Genomic DNA, 16,294 nt, shown 5'->3' with positions numbered 1-16,294 from the left:
ATTATCGTTTTCTTGACGATATTATCGTTTAAAAAAACGATAATATCGTTTTTAAACGATAATATCGTTTTTTTGGACGATACTATCGTTTTTTTGATGATACTATCGTCTAAAAAACGATATTATCGTTCAAAAAACGATAATATCGTTTTTTTGACGATAATATCGTCCTGGATGAAAATATCCGCTGGACGATATTATCGTTATTTTCTTTTTCTGAACAAATTTATCGTTATTTTGGACGATATTATCGTCCTGGGCGATAATTTTTGGGACGATAATTTAGTTTTTAATTAATTTATTTTTTTAAATTTGAGATGATAATATCGTCCAGGACGATAATATCGTTTTTAATTTATTTAAAATATAAATTCTAGACGATAATACGAAACACAAAATCTTGTAGATAAACACCTTTTTATAGACGGCAAATATATATTAAAAATTGGTTCATTTGGTTCCGTAAATTTAAATTTTATATAGAAAAATTACACAGACTAATTATGAGACGATGCGAGAAAAAAAAATTAACTCCTAAGTTCCGACACCGTTCCGGCGCCCGGCTCGCATTGCGGCCCTCCGCTTCGCTCCGGGGCAATGGGCCGTATCGCTCGGCGTGTTAAAACGCTTTTTATGTACAATCAAAGTTGGTATTCATTACGTAAAAAGATGAATTATTTAGGGACGAACTAAACGCCTTTTTTAAACACTGATGTTGAGGTGATTTCCTCTGACAATTGTTTTTCGATATTTTGGAAGAGAATTCGGTTCTTGCTGCACCTCTGAGTAAAATTGAGTCCTGGACAATATTACCACCCAAAACTAAACGATAATATCGTCCTGGGCGATATTACCGTTTTTTTAAACGATAGTATCGTCCTGGACGATATTATCGTTTAAGAAAACGATATTATCGTTTTGGACGATATTATCGTACAGAAAACGAAAATATCAATTAGATTTTCTAGAACGGTAATATCGTCCAGAAAACGATAATAGCGTTTTTTGAACGATAATATCGACAAGAAAACGATAATATCGTCCAGACAATATTTTAGAATTTTTCAATTTAGACGATATTATCGTCCTGGATGAAAATTTTTTGGGCGATAATATCATTTTTTTGGACGATAGTATCGTCTAAAAAACGATAATATCGATTGTGAGACGATACTATCGTCCAAAAAACGATATTATCGTTTTTTTGGACGATACTATCGTCTAAAAACGATATTATCGTTTTTTAGACGATAGTATCGGTTTTTAGACGATAGTATCGTCCAAAAAAACGATAATATCGTTCCTGACGATATTGACGGTGTGGAAATGTCCCGCCACCAATGAATCGCATATTTCATTGCAGTGTGTTAAAAAAATAAAATAAAAAGCAAATGATTTTCGAAATTAATTCACCCATCGTTATGTATCGAGAATCGTGTTTATGTGGCAATCCGAATCAAACATAATTTTCTTGGACAAACAATCTAATATGTTCTGCAACATTTTACTACCATTTTCATAACAACACCCACTCAATGGCGAAGATATTTTTAGAGATCGATGATCCAACTGACTCTGTACGTTAGAATTTTCATTCAGTCATTCAACAGCTATACATTCATCGGTGTTGTATTTTTGGTTTCCAATAAAGAATACTAAAACGGAAAATTTTTCCACTCCTCCCAAATAAAAAATTGATTGGAGCTGAAAGACTGATCAATTGAAATGGGAACTTTGCAAGAACAACAAAGAAAATTCGATGAATCCGTTGCATACATCGAAAATCTTAGAACCTCGCAAGGTAAGCTGAAGTGATTAGTATGCATATAAAACGTATTGTATGCGAACTATATTTTGCTATGAGTTTTGTTTATATTTATTGGTGACAATACACCCTCTGTGATAATGCTATGTCTTAGCCGTCGTTCAAATTTGAAATTGTGGCTGAAATCGGTTACATAATCCAAGGCTGTATACTTTGGGGAGGTCACGCAGATACAGATACGCGGGTTACACATCACAGTTGATGATAAAATGGCCGATTTCATACAAAAATTCACCTACTCTGATGATTCTCGTCGTCTTGATGATGTGGTGAATTTCTTGTATATGTAAAGTCATCAGAAGTGGTGTGTTCCCGCGTATCTAATAAAATGGCGGTCTGCGTGACCTCCCCAAAGTATACAGCCTTGACATAATCAACATTGTTATGAATTTATTGTACACACATTTCCACACGTACTGCACACAAATAGCGTTTTAATGACATAAGTATAAAATATTGTCGTTATGCATCATTCATATCAAATTTTATGCTATATCTTGCATCTCTTTCGCTTGCCTTACATACTTTATGAACGATCCTTTAGAGCATTCTGCGTATTCCTAAATTGATAATTTTGTATTGATAATTTTGAAATGGACAGACAGCCTTACAACTTACCTTACTTAGGCTTGATTTCCAGTTACGAAAAAGCACTCCGTTTACGTTGTAAATAATAGGAAAGAGGCGTGGTTTAGCTAAACGAAGGCAAAACGGAGGGTTTTTTTGGAAGTGGAAATCAAAGCTTAGGAGAAAAGGTTGTTTGTAACGGAAATGCAATATCACTTCTTTAACCTTTTTCTTTTCTTATTTCAATCCACACCAGACATACAAATTGTGCTATGGAAAAAATGTTCTCTTATGCCTGTTATGCATTAGCCAACCCACCCTTACCAATACTTACAAAATTCAAAATTAAAAGCGCAGGGACATGAGTACTCTCGAAGTACAGCAAAATAATATGCTTTGAGGATAGAGTTAAATTAAAGCATTTTTAATTTACATCCATGCCTAGGACCCTATGATCTGAACAAACAATTGGAACTGAATCGCAAATTGAATGCTCTACTGAATCAAGCGGCACACGGTGCGTTTAGACATGCACCACCCGAATCAAAATCGGCGCTTGGCACGCGAGAAAAACAGCAATGGGAGAGTCTCGGTAACATTTCGCGCGTAGAAGCTATGAGACAGTTTACAGTTAAGGCTCAGGAAATCAAAGCCGAAGCTGAGTTATTGGAACGAACACATGGCGGCCAGTAAATTTTTTGTTACGGAATACGAATGTGGTAAACTTATTTTGGTATATAAAGAACATTCAGTTAATCATTTTGCTTAAACCTGAAAAATTTGAATTGTAAACAAAATAAACGTGAACTTTCGCTTGTAAGATTTTGTTACTATTGGTAGTTAAGTTATACACTTCTTCTGTTTCGATTTACTATTCGTCAACTATTTCCTTGAAGTACAGTAGTAGTCGAACTCCAAATTTTGAAGAAAACTTGATTACAAAATTGAGGCTGGCATCGCTCAGTAGAATGTCTTAAACGAGTAACTGAGCGACGCAAGCTTAGAACTCTCTAAATGATACAGAGCTCGAAAGAATGATTGAGATTCAACGGGATAGATGCTTCAATTTAAAATCATAGAAATTAACTCATCCTTGAATGCATCCATATTTAGAATGATGGAATGTGATGGATACGAGATAGAGATCCCAACGTCTTCGTTTTAAGAGTGATATCGCGAAATCTTCTAACAACTTTTGGACAGGGGGCCATAGGAAGAAGAGTTTGCACATATGTTTAAACGTGAACAATTGAAAGTTTTTTCAAACCTTCATAAGCCACACATATGCGACTATGGTTGATTCTTCTATAGATACGAAGTGCAATGTATCTACATTTTTGAATTTTCAACCACCAGATGACTAAGTCATCAATTATATGTGGTTGAATCGAATGCTAAGCATTCAGCACATCAACAACGAATCCGTGCCATTAGACAGGCACAATGTCGAATCCAACATAAGACATTCGACCACTGTTTCGATCTGAGAGAAAAATTTAAATACGTCTTTCGACGTTTTGCATTAACATGCAGTTCAAAAATACCATTTCTCATCAGGCCATGGCGACAGTGGTACTCGATACAGTGCTCTAAGAACACTATACCGATTTGCACACGAAAAAGTTTAGTGAATCATAGTTGAAATGAAGTTTCAACTCATCATCAAACTTTTCTAACCCGTGGCCAGTCCGGTGGTTTCTTTACCAAAAGCCCCCACATTTGGGCGAAACCAAGAAGAGTTTCTCTTCTTGACTCTTCTTGGTTTCGCCCAAGTGTGGGGGCTTTTGGCCACGAGTTAGAAAAGTTTGATGATGAGTTGAAACTTCATTTCAACTATGATTCACTAAACTTTTTCGTGTGCAAATCGGTATAGTGTTCTTAGAGCACTGTATCGAGTACCACTGTCGCCATGGCCTGATGAGAAATGGTATTTTTGAACTGCATATTAATGCAAAACGTCGAAAGACGTATTTAAATTTTTCTCTCAGATCGAAACAGTGGTCGAATGTCTTATGTTGTGTTTTTTAAGGGGCCATAGAAATTAGTGACTTACAGCTCATTCGATTCGTTGACCTTTTGCGAGTAAAACGTAGTACTACGTTTGGTGAACTTTATTTTGTTGTCGACGCTCGAGGTCATGAAGTAAGGGTCTGCGTAAGGGGCCAAAAATCGTTTTCTCGCGATTAGGCGATTCAATATTTATTTTCAATAAAAGTGTTATTGAAAATAAATATTTAATAGCCACAAAAAACGTCCAAAAATGCTTCATATCCCACTTTTATATAGAAAATAGTCCAAATAGATCGAAATTTAGGTTCCAAGAGTATAAGAAGTATAAGAATACATCAAAAAATTATTGATTTTAGTTGATCTCACTCTTGTCAGCAATAAATAATGAATAGCCGCACAAAAAACCTCAAAAAAGCGAAAAACAAACGAAAGAAAGGGATAAAATTTCGTCGACTTGGGATGGACTTCCGCTAAAGTCGCTCAAACCCTTTGCAGTGAAACTTATCCAAGGATGTTTTTACATGTTATGGTACTATAGAGGCTAGGTTCTCTCACCATACATATCATGTCTCGGACTTATGTCACTGCAGCCGGTCAGGGACTTGGGAAAATCACCTATTTTTTCACCTAAAATGATTGATATCACCAACAGATCGACATGGACCTGGTGGTGTGTATACTCAAAATGTGCGCCTCTTCAAGGCCTACAAGGCTAGCTAAAAAAGCGTTTTCCCAAAATGGTTTTACTCGACTAATCGCGAGAAAACGATTTCTGGCCCCTTTTGGCAGATCCTTACTTCATGAACTCGAGCGTCGACAACAAAATAAAGTTCACCAAACGTAGTGCTACGTTTTACTCGCAAAAGTTCAACGAATCGAATGAGCTATAAGTCACTAATATCTGTGATAACTTGTCCCAAAATGTCTGATTTTGTTCGATGTTTTGATGATAACACTCTTAAAGCGAAAAAAAAATCATTTTCAAAATTCGCGCTGTTTATTTTTTCTGATGCTCAAAACGAGTTTTCACGTGACATGAAATGCACTCACCAGCTCGATTTTAGGCAAACAAAACATGAAAATCGTGTGTGGGTGTGGATATGAGTTGTGTTTCTCTTCGCATTCGCATGTCGAACCTTGGTCTTACACACCACAAAAAAAAACTTTAGTGAGTATATTTCATTCCGCGACGTCGCTATATTGTACACCCAGCACTTGTTTGTTTTGGTACGTGCAATGGTTTTGACGTTTCATCTGACGTTTTTTTTTCGTGCAAGTTCTCCCAAAAACCATTTTTTCTGAATTTCCTACAAAATCCTTACAAAATTTAGAGAAAAAATATTGAAAATGTTGGAACGACAAACAACTTGAGACACGCTAATACAACTATGGAAGGATGTCTATCTGTGGAACCATTTCAAGTTATTCCCTGAATTTATTGCTATTTACACAAGGTAATAGTTTGAACCAATTTTTTTTTTTTTTGATAAATATTAATATCACAGTGTTATGAGCATATGTGCAAAAGGTGTGTTATCTTTTCCATACAATGTTACGAGTTACAGGTCCCATATGTCGGAATAATAGATATCATTTTAGTGAAATCTATTTTTAGTTTGCGTGTTTTCATTGATTTAACAAATTGTTGACCAAAAGACTAAAATTTTGATCAGATTAATTGATGGTGGTCAATGAAACAAAATTGCATTGCAATTTATAGTCGTTGTTGTGTCTGGAGAATTTTTTTAAATTATCTTTTCGTTTTTTTTTTGTGAATTCAAACCTCAGACATACAATTTTCTTGTCTTTACATTTGTTGCATTGTTTACAGCCAACCAGGTCTTTTATGATCTATTCCATCCTTTGTCAACAGTTGATTTCTCTGTCAACATTACAAAACTTTCGGTTGTCGTTCTGCTCTCTCGTTCATTAATTTCAAAATTCATTTTGAATGTCCTGAACGTTTCAATTGGTAATCAGCAAACTACATGACCAACTTTCGGACGATCATATTCAATTAATTTTACTTTACTAGGGAAGGAATGTGTCTTTTCCCTCACTGGCGAAAAGTGTTTCCATCGCTCGTAAAGTAAAACGCCGTACTATACACGAGAAATAATTTTATATCTCGGATTCTTTCACTCATCTGGATACTAGATATCGAATTCCTTCACTGGTAATGTACTGGCATTCCACAATAAATTTAAAATAAAACAGTCGAAAAGTGAGTAAAGTTAGGGAAAATAGTTGCTAAAAATAGTTGGATTTTGTAACGAAAAAGTAGGGAAAAGGTGAGTTATCACCAACTTTTATAACCTATTTTTAACGAGCCCCATTGAATATAGTGCCAATTCGTTGACCACCTTCAATCTTAACTTTAGAGCATTACATTTACCATCGAAAATTTTAAAATACCGCGTAAGTTTGTTGCAGATCAAAATTTATTCCACAATTTTCTGAGGATCAAGCCATAAATTGTTAGGATCAAACTTCATTGTTATTTATGAGGATTGGAGCAAGTTACTTTCACTTTCTTGATCCACGAACTCTTAAACAACTACTTTGTCAAGTAATTGGCATTTACGCAAACCAAGGTAGTTGACGGTCGATGTTCTGAAGCCAAAGGTTGAATAGGATGTACAAAGGTCGATAAAAGGATTGCTCTAAATGGGATTTATTACTTCCTCCAAAAAGTTGACATAATTGATTCTAATTTCTGAGATTATAAATTATATGAAAAAGCCACACGATTTCATATGGACCGCGCTAACTTGAAGAGTTTCAATTCGCTAGTCACGCGATGGTAATTGTTAGAAGTTGTGATTTGTATGAACCTTTATTGGAGACTGATGAATTTTGATGAAGAATTATTAAGGTATACTTAGATCAACCTAAAGTATAAATCCTTTCTACAATGCTACTTTGTTATAATCTATAACTTCAACACTTCCTCTCAAAGTTGCATTGTATAAGAATCAAAACGAATAGTCCACATCACTATCTGAATCAACATCTTTCACAGCATTCGCAGACTCAATTTTACCATCTTGATCTTCCTTCTTTCTTTTCTCTAACCAACCTTGAAATTTCGAACAAGATTTCTTTACGTGACCTTTGGTCTTACAGAAGTCACAAAATGGCGTTTTATTGTAAACTTGGTAAGCAGCTTCCTCTTGATCCTTGTTTTCCTTAATTTTAACTTTTCGCTCATACTCGTCCAGGAGTTTGCACTTGACTAAATCCAAAGTTAGCTCATCTTCATTTCGACAATCCAATGCTGTAACCAGTTTATCATATTCTTCGCCAACACTTGTAATGATAATCGATACGAATTGCTTTTCATCTACCACATGACCAATTTCACACAGATCATCGTAATATCCCATTAAAGTAGACAAATGGTCCTCCATATTGCCTTCTTTCGGTAAGACTTCATGATAAAGCTTTCGTAATAATCGGATTTTTGTGGTTAACGAAGCCTTTCTGTGGTGTTTCGCCAATTCGATCCAAGCTTCCCTGGCAGTAGGTGTTCTCTTAATAAATGGAAGTTGGTTGTTTTCCACCATTATACTAATTTGATACATTGCGTTCTGCTCTTTTTTGTCCCATTTCTTTTCGGGGATATCTTGTGGTCTCTCTGGGAGATTGATCACTTCCCAACACTTTTCTTTCTGAAGGTACAATTTCATTCGGTACGACCAGTTCGTGAAATTGTTTCCATTTAATTTCTCGAAAAATGGTTTCTTCCCCTTCGGTTCCATGGTTCTCGCCGATACTATGCTTTGCTATGCTTGTACTATGTTTTACTATGCTCCTTGCTACGTTTCGCTATGATACTTGCTATGCCTTTTGCTATGCCAGTTTCTACGCCTTACTATGCTCGTTGCTATGCGAAACTATGTTCAGCTATGCTTAGCTATGTACGGTTTATAATTCACAAACAGTTTTAAGCGTTGCTGGGCCCATAACCTGTTAGAAGTTGTGATTTATGAACCTTTATTGGAGACTGATGAATTTTGATGAAGAATAATTAAGGTATACTTAGATCAACCTAAAGTATAAATCCTTTCTACAATGCTACTTTGTTATAATCTATAACTTCAACAGTAATGAGTTTGAAATTTTCTTATAAAGAGTCTTAGAGGAATCAAAGGACATAAAAGGTTATTCAGTGAGAAATTGCAAATCGGTAAATTAATGCCACTTCTGGCTAACTCCAATTTTAACTGGAAGTGCTCGACCTCCTCTACCACCTCATACCACAGGCTAAAAAAAAACCATTTGTCTCTCAGGAAATATAAGTCAAAAACCAAAAGGTCACATTTTCGATGTTAGGCAATCTTGGCAATGGCACCTTTTGGACCATAGGTTTCTTCGGTAGATTTGTAGAGTTTTCAAAGCTCTATATCCCGCTAGAACATTGTTTTCAAAAATACTCTCAACTCTCCGAATTATGACCATCGGAAACTTAAAGCCGCCCGGGAGACTTCTTCCATCGCTCCATCGGATTCATCAACCACATGCCCGGACACAGTTTTCGATGATCTACGTTTTCCGCACACAGGCTATCGTGGTCCTTAAAATTTGCAAAATTCGATACGCCCTATTTTCCAACAACATCTTCCGAACCATATGACCATTGACTTCATGTCAGGCTCAGGTAAGGAATTTTTTTAAAAATCAAAATCGGTTGAATATTGTAATAAATTTGAAATTTTCTGAAAAAAGTTAGTTTTTTTCAGTTTTTTGAGAATATTTTAGGAATCACATGGCCGATGGACTCAATGTCAGGCTTAAAATTCATAACTTTTTCGTATGTTTCAGGAAAAAGAAGTTTATCAAAATCGGTCAAGTAGTTTCCGAGATATCTGAGATATGCCCTTTAGTGATGTTGCTCTTGATATGGTAAATGGTTCCAAATTACTCAATTTGTGGTTATAGAACGTGCATTATTTATAGAAACCTTATTCAAGTTAGTTATCAATGTTGGAAATATGTATTTGAACAAAAACTGTAGGAGCAGAGACCGATATGTGAAATATGTACTGACCTGATGTAAGGGGTACAATTATGAAGTGGTCAATAGAAAAATAAGTTCACTCATAGAATACAAGGTCCAGGCAAAAGTATCAATCGTTTTCCACGATATTGTTAAGTTTAAAGTTTACTAGATAAAGAGAAACGTTTTGAGCGTCGCAGGAGCCGTTTTGAAGTTCTTCTTGTAACTACATTGTCGACGATATTTAATTTTTTAAAGAAATATTTTGACAAAAGTGAGTAAAAGAGAAATTAGTTGAAAAAGTTGGAAAATGGTGCAAATAGTGCCTCACTTTTTCAGATGTAGAAAATAGTTGGAAAAAGTGAGAAAAGTAAGTTAGTGGAATGCCTGAATGTACTATTCTATTTCAGTTCTGTCGGTCATAACATTAACTGTAAAATACAACGAATACATCATCGATATGGGAAAGAATGCCACCATACCGTGCACAAATGAAAAATCGACAATTTGGATTAAGGAAAATCAAATGGAACATCGACAATTTCATGTAAGCGAATCATCACAATATTTTTTTTTTGCTTGTATGAGTGGAGCGACATGTGTACATAATGGGTTGATTGATTGATTGACGATTTGCCAACTAAATTTTCTCCGTTTAATCGAATTAACAACAATAAGAAATATGACTGTTCCCTTGCAGGCTGGTAGTGATTTACGGTTGACAAACGTTACAACACAAGATGCTGGTACATACACATGCCTGATATCAACATCTAGTCCCGATGCCAGCGCACTGTTGAATGATTCGGCGGAAATCTATCAGAATTTGGACGATACATATGTGGAAGCGATGAAAGTGAACGTGGTGGTCCGAACGGTACCGGGACCTGTTTCTCGTTTGAGTCTTCGTATTTCAACGATACTGGGAGTATTGATGTGGGAGTTTAAGAAAAATATGTCCGGCGGTTATCCGTTGAAAAGTTTTACTGCCGAATTTCGACAAACCGTTCCAATTAACGAACCATTGCACGAATGGGAACGTCTGGATCCGATTAATATTGCCCCGAATGTGGTAAATGTTTTTTCTCCTCATGTTTTTTTTTGTCATAATTTCATGTTGATTTTGCCGTCACACTAATGTCGGGGTCTGCTCTTAGCGATACATGGAAGTATATCACCTCACGCCGAATACCACGTACGAATTTCGAATTTGGGGCAATAATCTGCTTGGAGCCGGTGAAATAGTCAATACATTCATTACAACATTGCCGGAAATCGGTGACGAAGGTAAGCAGTTACCTGTGGTGGCAGTTATGTCGTCGATTGAGCTGTTAATTTTTATTTTTGTGCGTCTTTGCAGAACTGATTCGCATTTTGTTACGAGATGTTAAAGAGTTTGATAAAAATGTGTGGACGTATGCGGTAAGCGTTGTAATGGGAGCTATGGTTATACTTGGACTATCCGTATGTTTTATGTTATTGCGTGATTGTTACGAGGAAGACGAACGTTCAGGTGAGAAATTTTTAAATTTTATTTCCAATGTAGGTTATGCAGTAGGTAGATCTACTAATATCGGGGTTGAATGTTGTTGTTGCATTGCATTAAACAAGTCGGAAGGTCGTTCGTCTTTACGGTTTTTTTTATTGCATTGCATTGCACGCCATTCATGAACTTGAACAAAACATTATTGAAAATTGAGAGACAAACCAATTCGTTACTATGAGCTCGCTAGGTTTAAATGGAGTGGATACGTACAACTCCCAGAGTCCTGAGCTCTACTCACTCCCTGTCGAGAAAACAAAGTCTCAAAAGTTTGCTTGTGTGTCAAAAGACAATCGCCAATCTAGTGCAAATGTCGTTTCTCGCTCTTTCCTCTTCCCTGCAAATTTCACTTCCCGTTGGTTAGAACCAAACTTCGGTTGTCCGGTTTCATTGATACTGTAGACATAGTTCGAGACTTTAATGGATACAAAATGAAGAAGTCAACGGCTAACAATGAAAATGTCATTTACATGCGTCAAAACCCGTCCTTTTCATGTCTCAAACACTACTTTCGACGCAAAATCCATTACGTAACTCGGGATAAAAATGAAACGTCTCGGCTACGCCTCGGATCAACAAAACAACACTCAAACTCTGTTTTTTATCCCCAGTCATGTAATAGTTATTCCTAACGCTTGCTAAAATGCTGTCTTAGTGAATGACAGTTTAACAGGTCGAGCCGGAAGCGAGTGCTGGAATCGAATTCGCTAAAAAAGCTTTTTAGCATAAGTTGGGAACAAAACTGTTACGAAACGACGTTAGGAAAAATACTATTTTAGGCACACGATGCGTATTGTCACACTCGGCCTACGGTTTAGTGACTAAAAATCATTTACTACTCCAACTATGCGCACCAAAATTTGTATGCCAAAGTCATCGTGACATCGTGCTTCTCTTCGCATGTTCAAATCATAATGACACATTTGACACCTGACGTTTATGCGTATTTTCTGTACCTTTAAATGAATTACAAACGGTACAGCAGTGCTCTATAGAAACATTGTGTAGACGACATGAGTAATTCACAACGCTCTTGCTTAAAAAAAAGAAAATGTAAAAATGAATTCGCATCCAACGAGTATGTTGGCATGAATAACACAAACGAGTGTGAGTGTTGTCGTTGGTGTTTGCATACGGCTTTTTTTTCTGAATGAATATTTCAAGGTCAAAAGTGTATTTGTTTTGAATTGGTGTGTTGTCATTATCTTACGACAGGGCTAATAGAGATTGTCGGAAACCTTTCGCACTTAAAAGAAATGTTTTTTTTTTGTATAAAGAAAAGCAGCAAACTGATTTATTTCCAGTAAATTTAATTCGTTTTGGTAAAAATGCGAAGGCATCAATTCTTGGCGGAATGTTTTTCTCTCTTTTGATAAAGTTTAGCAATTACACTATGATATCGTTACCTGAGCATCGTACAAACATGGCAAAGTTGTAAATAAAATGCGATCGGTCCGGTTATTGGCTTCGCTTATCATTCAAGCATATTGAATCTGTTCTCAATCTATGAGCGTCGTATAAATCAGTCGGGTTCTAAAATAAACAAGAATAGACCGGCTAAAGCCTGGTGAGGTCTTTTTTCTTTTTCTCGATTTTTCCTGGAGGCAAGCAGCCTGCTTGAAGCAGGAAGAATAGTTTCATTAGTTGAAATCCAGATGTTGAACAATAAACATCTCCACCAACTTTCACCAATTTAGTAGTCTAATTCCACATTATCGAATTATAAATAGGCAAGCAGCCTAAATAATTTCATCGGTGTGTAGCTCTCAAACAGTAAACATCTCTATCAGCATGGTCGTCAACTACCAAAAATTAAGCTTTAAATCGGCGACATGTAGAATAATTTTGTCAGTCGTCGTGTAGTTCTCGAATAGCAAACATCTCTTCTCCAAAAATTACGCTTGGTAGTTAATTATAGCCTTGGTAGTTATCTACCAACTATCCAACGTTCGAATTGCAATGTTAACTGTGAGCTATCGGTTATCAGATAACAGATAAATATTATTTGCCTGGTGTTGATTTGCTCATAGTGGCTTTGTAATTTGGAATATCAATCCAGCTACCAAAACTACCAACTTCCAAAACTACCGACTACCAAAAATTCCAGATTCGCAATCTGTTACAAATGAACAATGAAAATGTTATGAAAAAGAATCTTGCATATGTTATACCAAGAAGGCGATATCAAAAACGGTAGAGGTACAGCCGATCGCTATTTTGTTGCACAACGTCTTATGATTAAGAATTTTGCTATTTTGTCCAATTTAAACTCAACAATCAACACACCGTTTTTAACGGTTTTGTTTGTTTTCTTCATTGTAATTCGTTCCATTGATTCTACATGTATTTCATTAGGGTTTTACATTTTCTCCATTTCACACGAATTTCCTTCTCATGTTTGAAAGATCAGAAAAGCATTAGTATTTTACATGACTTGGTATAAAAGATGAAATGTATGGTTTTCGTGTGAATTTGTTGATACGAGGCGTAGCCGAGGTCAATAAACACGTGAAAACGAGACATTTCATCTTTTTATCCCGAGTGGTTTTTGCATGCTTTGGAAGTCGAAATTAGTGCGTGAAACATGAAAAGTATCGTTTTCGACGCATGTAGCATGTAAAATACATATAGTGCACAAAAAAAACCTTCTAAATTGCTTACTGCCTTTGCGATCAAATCAGATTTGATCTAAACTGTTCTTTCAGAATTTTGATTGACGCTACCTAATACTTCTTTAACTGCTTGGACACGCAAAGTATATGGTGCCACCACAAGCAGATAATGAGAACTGACCACTTGTCTGTCAATGGTGCCAATCGACAAAATCAAAAATGAAATTGAATTCGTTGGTTCAATTGAATGTGGGATGTGTGTAGGATGTAAAAGGAATGAATCCCACAACCGTAGTCATAATATAATTGGGTAACTGTAAGTAAACCGATCAAATAATGCAGTAAAAGAGAATGTGGTTGTTGCCACATGCGACACATTTAAATTTTAAAAATTCGGAACATTTGAGATCCTCGGCACAATTCGATTGACTGAAATTGATGTTCGCTAATTTATATACTCATTCAAAACCCAAATGCAACAATTTCAGTATTCGGTGTTTGTCATTAATTGTTTGTTTTTTTTTACAATAAATTAAGCCTCCAATTTAATAATGTTCTTATCACTAACCTTTAGGTTCATTCATTCGAAAAAACGTTTCAATAAAAAACATATGAGTATGAATTGAAATTTATCACAGCAATATATAATTACGTTGTTGTTCAACAATATTTTTTCTATTTTTTTTTCTCTTCTCTCTCTTAATTTTAATTTCCATTTCTGTTTCCGCACTCCCTCATCATCTTAAAAAGCGGGAGATTTTTCTTCAATTTTTTTGATATATCGTTTCACTTCAAATTCAACATTCATAAAAAACCATTTTCTCCCGAATTGTATTGCCAACACTACTAAAAAACTGGGCAGTGCCGCAACTATCGTAACAAATTTTATTTTTTTGTTTTTATTTTAATTTCTGTTTTAATCCATTTAATCAAAGATTATATCAAACTTAAATTATAATATAAATAGGCAGAAAGAAGCGAATTCGCTAAAAATCAAAAAACGTCATGAACTAACACTTTCCCATTATACCGAAAAAAAGCCCCGCACACACACACACACGCGCACACAAAACAAACGACCGCAACACGGGTTTATTTTCCTTTCTTTCTTTTATAATAATATTATATAACAAATGGAAAACACAAAAAATATCACGTAAATATGGTACAAAACCAAACAGTGTATCGATAGCATGCATTGTACCGTTGTACTCAAAGACGCTTGATGGTGTCGCCTGTAAAAAATAATGAAAATTTTCGTTTGAACGGAATCGTTTCCTCTTCGGTTTCGTCTTCGCTGCTGCTCAATTCATCTTCGCCGAAAATAATCGTACGCGAATAGGGCGGCGATGGATTATCTGGATCGTCTGGCTCAAAAAAGCCAGGATTTAATATTATGTTCGGTATGAGGTCCAGTGTTTCCCATTCGTCTTCTGCATGAAATGAAATGAAAAAAATTTGTTCATTTTGAACTCATTTGAACTATCGTTTGGGCTTAAAATAAGTTCTTATTTGGTATGTGGCAATGTTGCTACTACAGTTACTGTAAACCAAAGTTTTGCGTAAGTTTGATTCTGCTGTTTTACTAGCTGGTCCACTCACACAATCACACTGCTAATGCACGCTCTCACGGTTTTATGACTACCACCATGCGTCCCATGTCCCATGAGACCCGTACAAAGACGTATAAGTTAAGTGTTGTGTTATAATTCACTTCAGGTTATACTCTTCAATGAGTACATAGACTAGAAACGGACAAAACAAGTTTAAATACACCGAGCTGATAAATCACCTGAAGAATACTTGGACACACATTTAGTTGACATCGACTGTTTCTAATTTAAATAACTAAATGCGTTGTAGATCTCCTCAAAACCACTGACGATATTTTCTTTAGCACAATTCGAAAATTTGGTAGTTGGTAGCTGACTACCAAGATTATTATTGACTACCAAACGTAATTTTCGACAGAGATGTTTACTGTTGAAGAACTAAGCACCGACTGACGAAATGATTCTACTTGCTTGCTATATATAGACAGAAAATTTGGTAGTCGGTAGTTTTGGAAGTTGGTAGTTTTGGTAGCTGGATTGATATTCCAAATTACAAAGCCACTATGAGCAAATCAACACCAGGCAAATAATATTTATCTGTTATCTGATAACCGATAGCTCACAGTTAACATTGCAATTCGAACGTTGGATAGTTGGTAGATAACTACCAAGGCTATAATTAACTACCAAGCGTAATTTTTGGAGAAGAGATGTTTGCTATTCGAGAACTACACGACGACTGACAAAATTATTCTACATGTCGCCGATTTAAAGCTTAATTTTTGGTAGTTGACGACCATGCTGATAGAGATGTTTACTGTTTGAGAGCTACACACCGATGAAATTATTTAGGCTGCTTGCCTATTTATAATTCGATAATGTGGAATTAGACTACTAAATTGGTGAAAGTTGGTGGAGATGTTTATTGTTTCAACATCTGGATTTCAACTAATGAAACTATTCTTCCTGCTTCAAGCAGGCTGCTTGCCTCCAGGAAAAATCGAGAAAAAGAAAAAAAACCTCAGGCTTAGCCGGTCTATTCTTGTTTATTTTAGAACCCGACGATTTATACGACGCTCATAGATTGAGAACAGATTCATATGCTTTGATAAGCGGGTAACCGGACGCATTTTATTTTCCTTTGCCTGTTTGTATAGACTCAGTTTCGATATATAGGTGGTAATT

The 16,294-nt window shown here is 35.8% G+C and overlaps 2 protein-coding genes across 2 annotated transcripts in view; both read left to right on the top strand.

The window, feature by feature from the left end:
- The first annotated feature begins 1,582 nt into the window (after positions 1 to 1,582).
- Positions 1,583 to 3,206, top strand: LOC119067771. Its single transcript, XM_037170915.1, has 2 exons — positions 1,583 to 1,801; positions 2,838 to 3,206. Exons 1-2 carry the CDS (start codon positions 1,726 to 1,728, stop codon positions 3,083 to 3,085), a joined length of 324 nt encoding a protein of 107 aa, XP_037026810.1. The 5' UTR covers positions 1,583 to 1,725; the 3' UTR covers positions 3,086 to 3,206.
- Positions 3,207 to 5,590: 2,384 nt separating this feature from the next.
- The window catches only part of LOC119067626 (contactin-2), a 27,888-nt gene continuing 17,184 nt past the window's right edge, over positions 5,591 to 16,294 (top strand). Inside the window, exons 1-5 of the mRNA XM_037170719.1 lie at positions 5,591 to 5,856; positions 9,812 to 9,948; positions 10,102 to 10,473; positions 10,559 to 10,688; positions 10,762 to 10,943. Coding sequence (XP_037026614.1) covers positions 5,799 to 5,856; positions 9,812 to 9,948; positions 10,102 to 10,473; positions 10,559 to 10,688; positions 10,762 to 10,943 — 879 coding nt within the window. The 5' untranslated portion in view covers positions 5,591 to 5,798. The remainder of the gene's footprint in view (positions 5,857 to 9,811; positions 9,949 to 10,101; positions 10,474 to 10,558; positions 10,689 to 10,761; positions 10,944 to 16,294) is intronic.

Source organism: Bradysia coprophila (assembly GCF_014529535.1).
Source record: "Bradysia coprophila strain Holo2 chromosome X unlocalized genomic scaffold, BU_Bcop_v1 contig_128, whole genome shotgun sequence".
NCBI lineage: Eukaryota > Metazoa > Arthropoda > Insecta > Diptera > Sciaridae > Bradysia > Bradysia coprophila.
The sequence above is the reverse complement of the archived record's forward strand: the minus strand, read 5'-3'. Positions and strand labels throughout refer to the sequence as shown.

Excerpts from the sequence above, each read along its gene's own strand:
- LOC119067771 (XM_037170915.1), top strand. The coding sequence starts at position 1,726 with ATGGGAACTTTGCAAGAACAACAAAGAAAATTCGATGAATCCGTTGCA. Across the intron at positions 1,802-2,837 it reads AAATCTTAGAACCTCGCAAG|GACCCTATGATCTGAACAAA; the intron begins GTAAGCTGAAGT and ends ATCCATGCCTAG.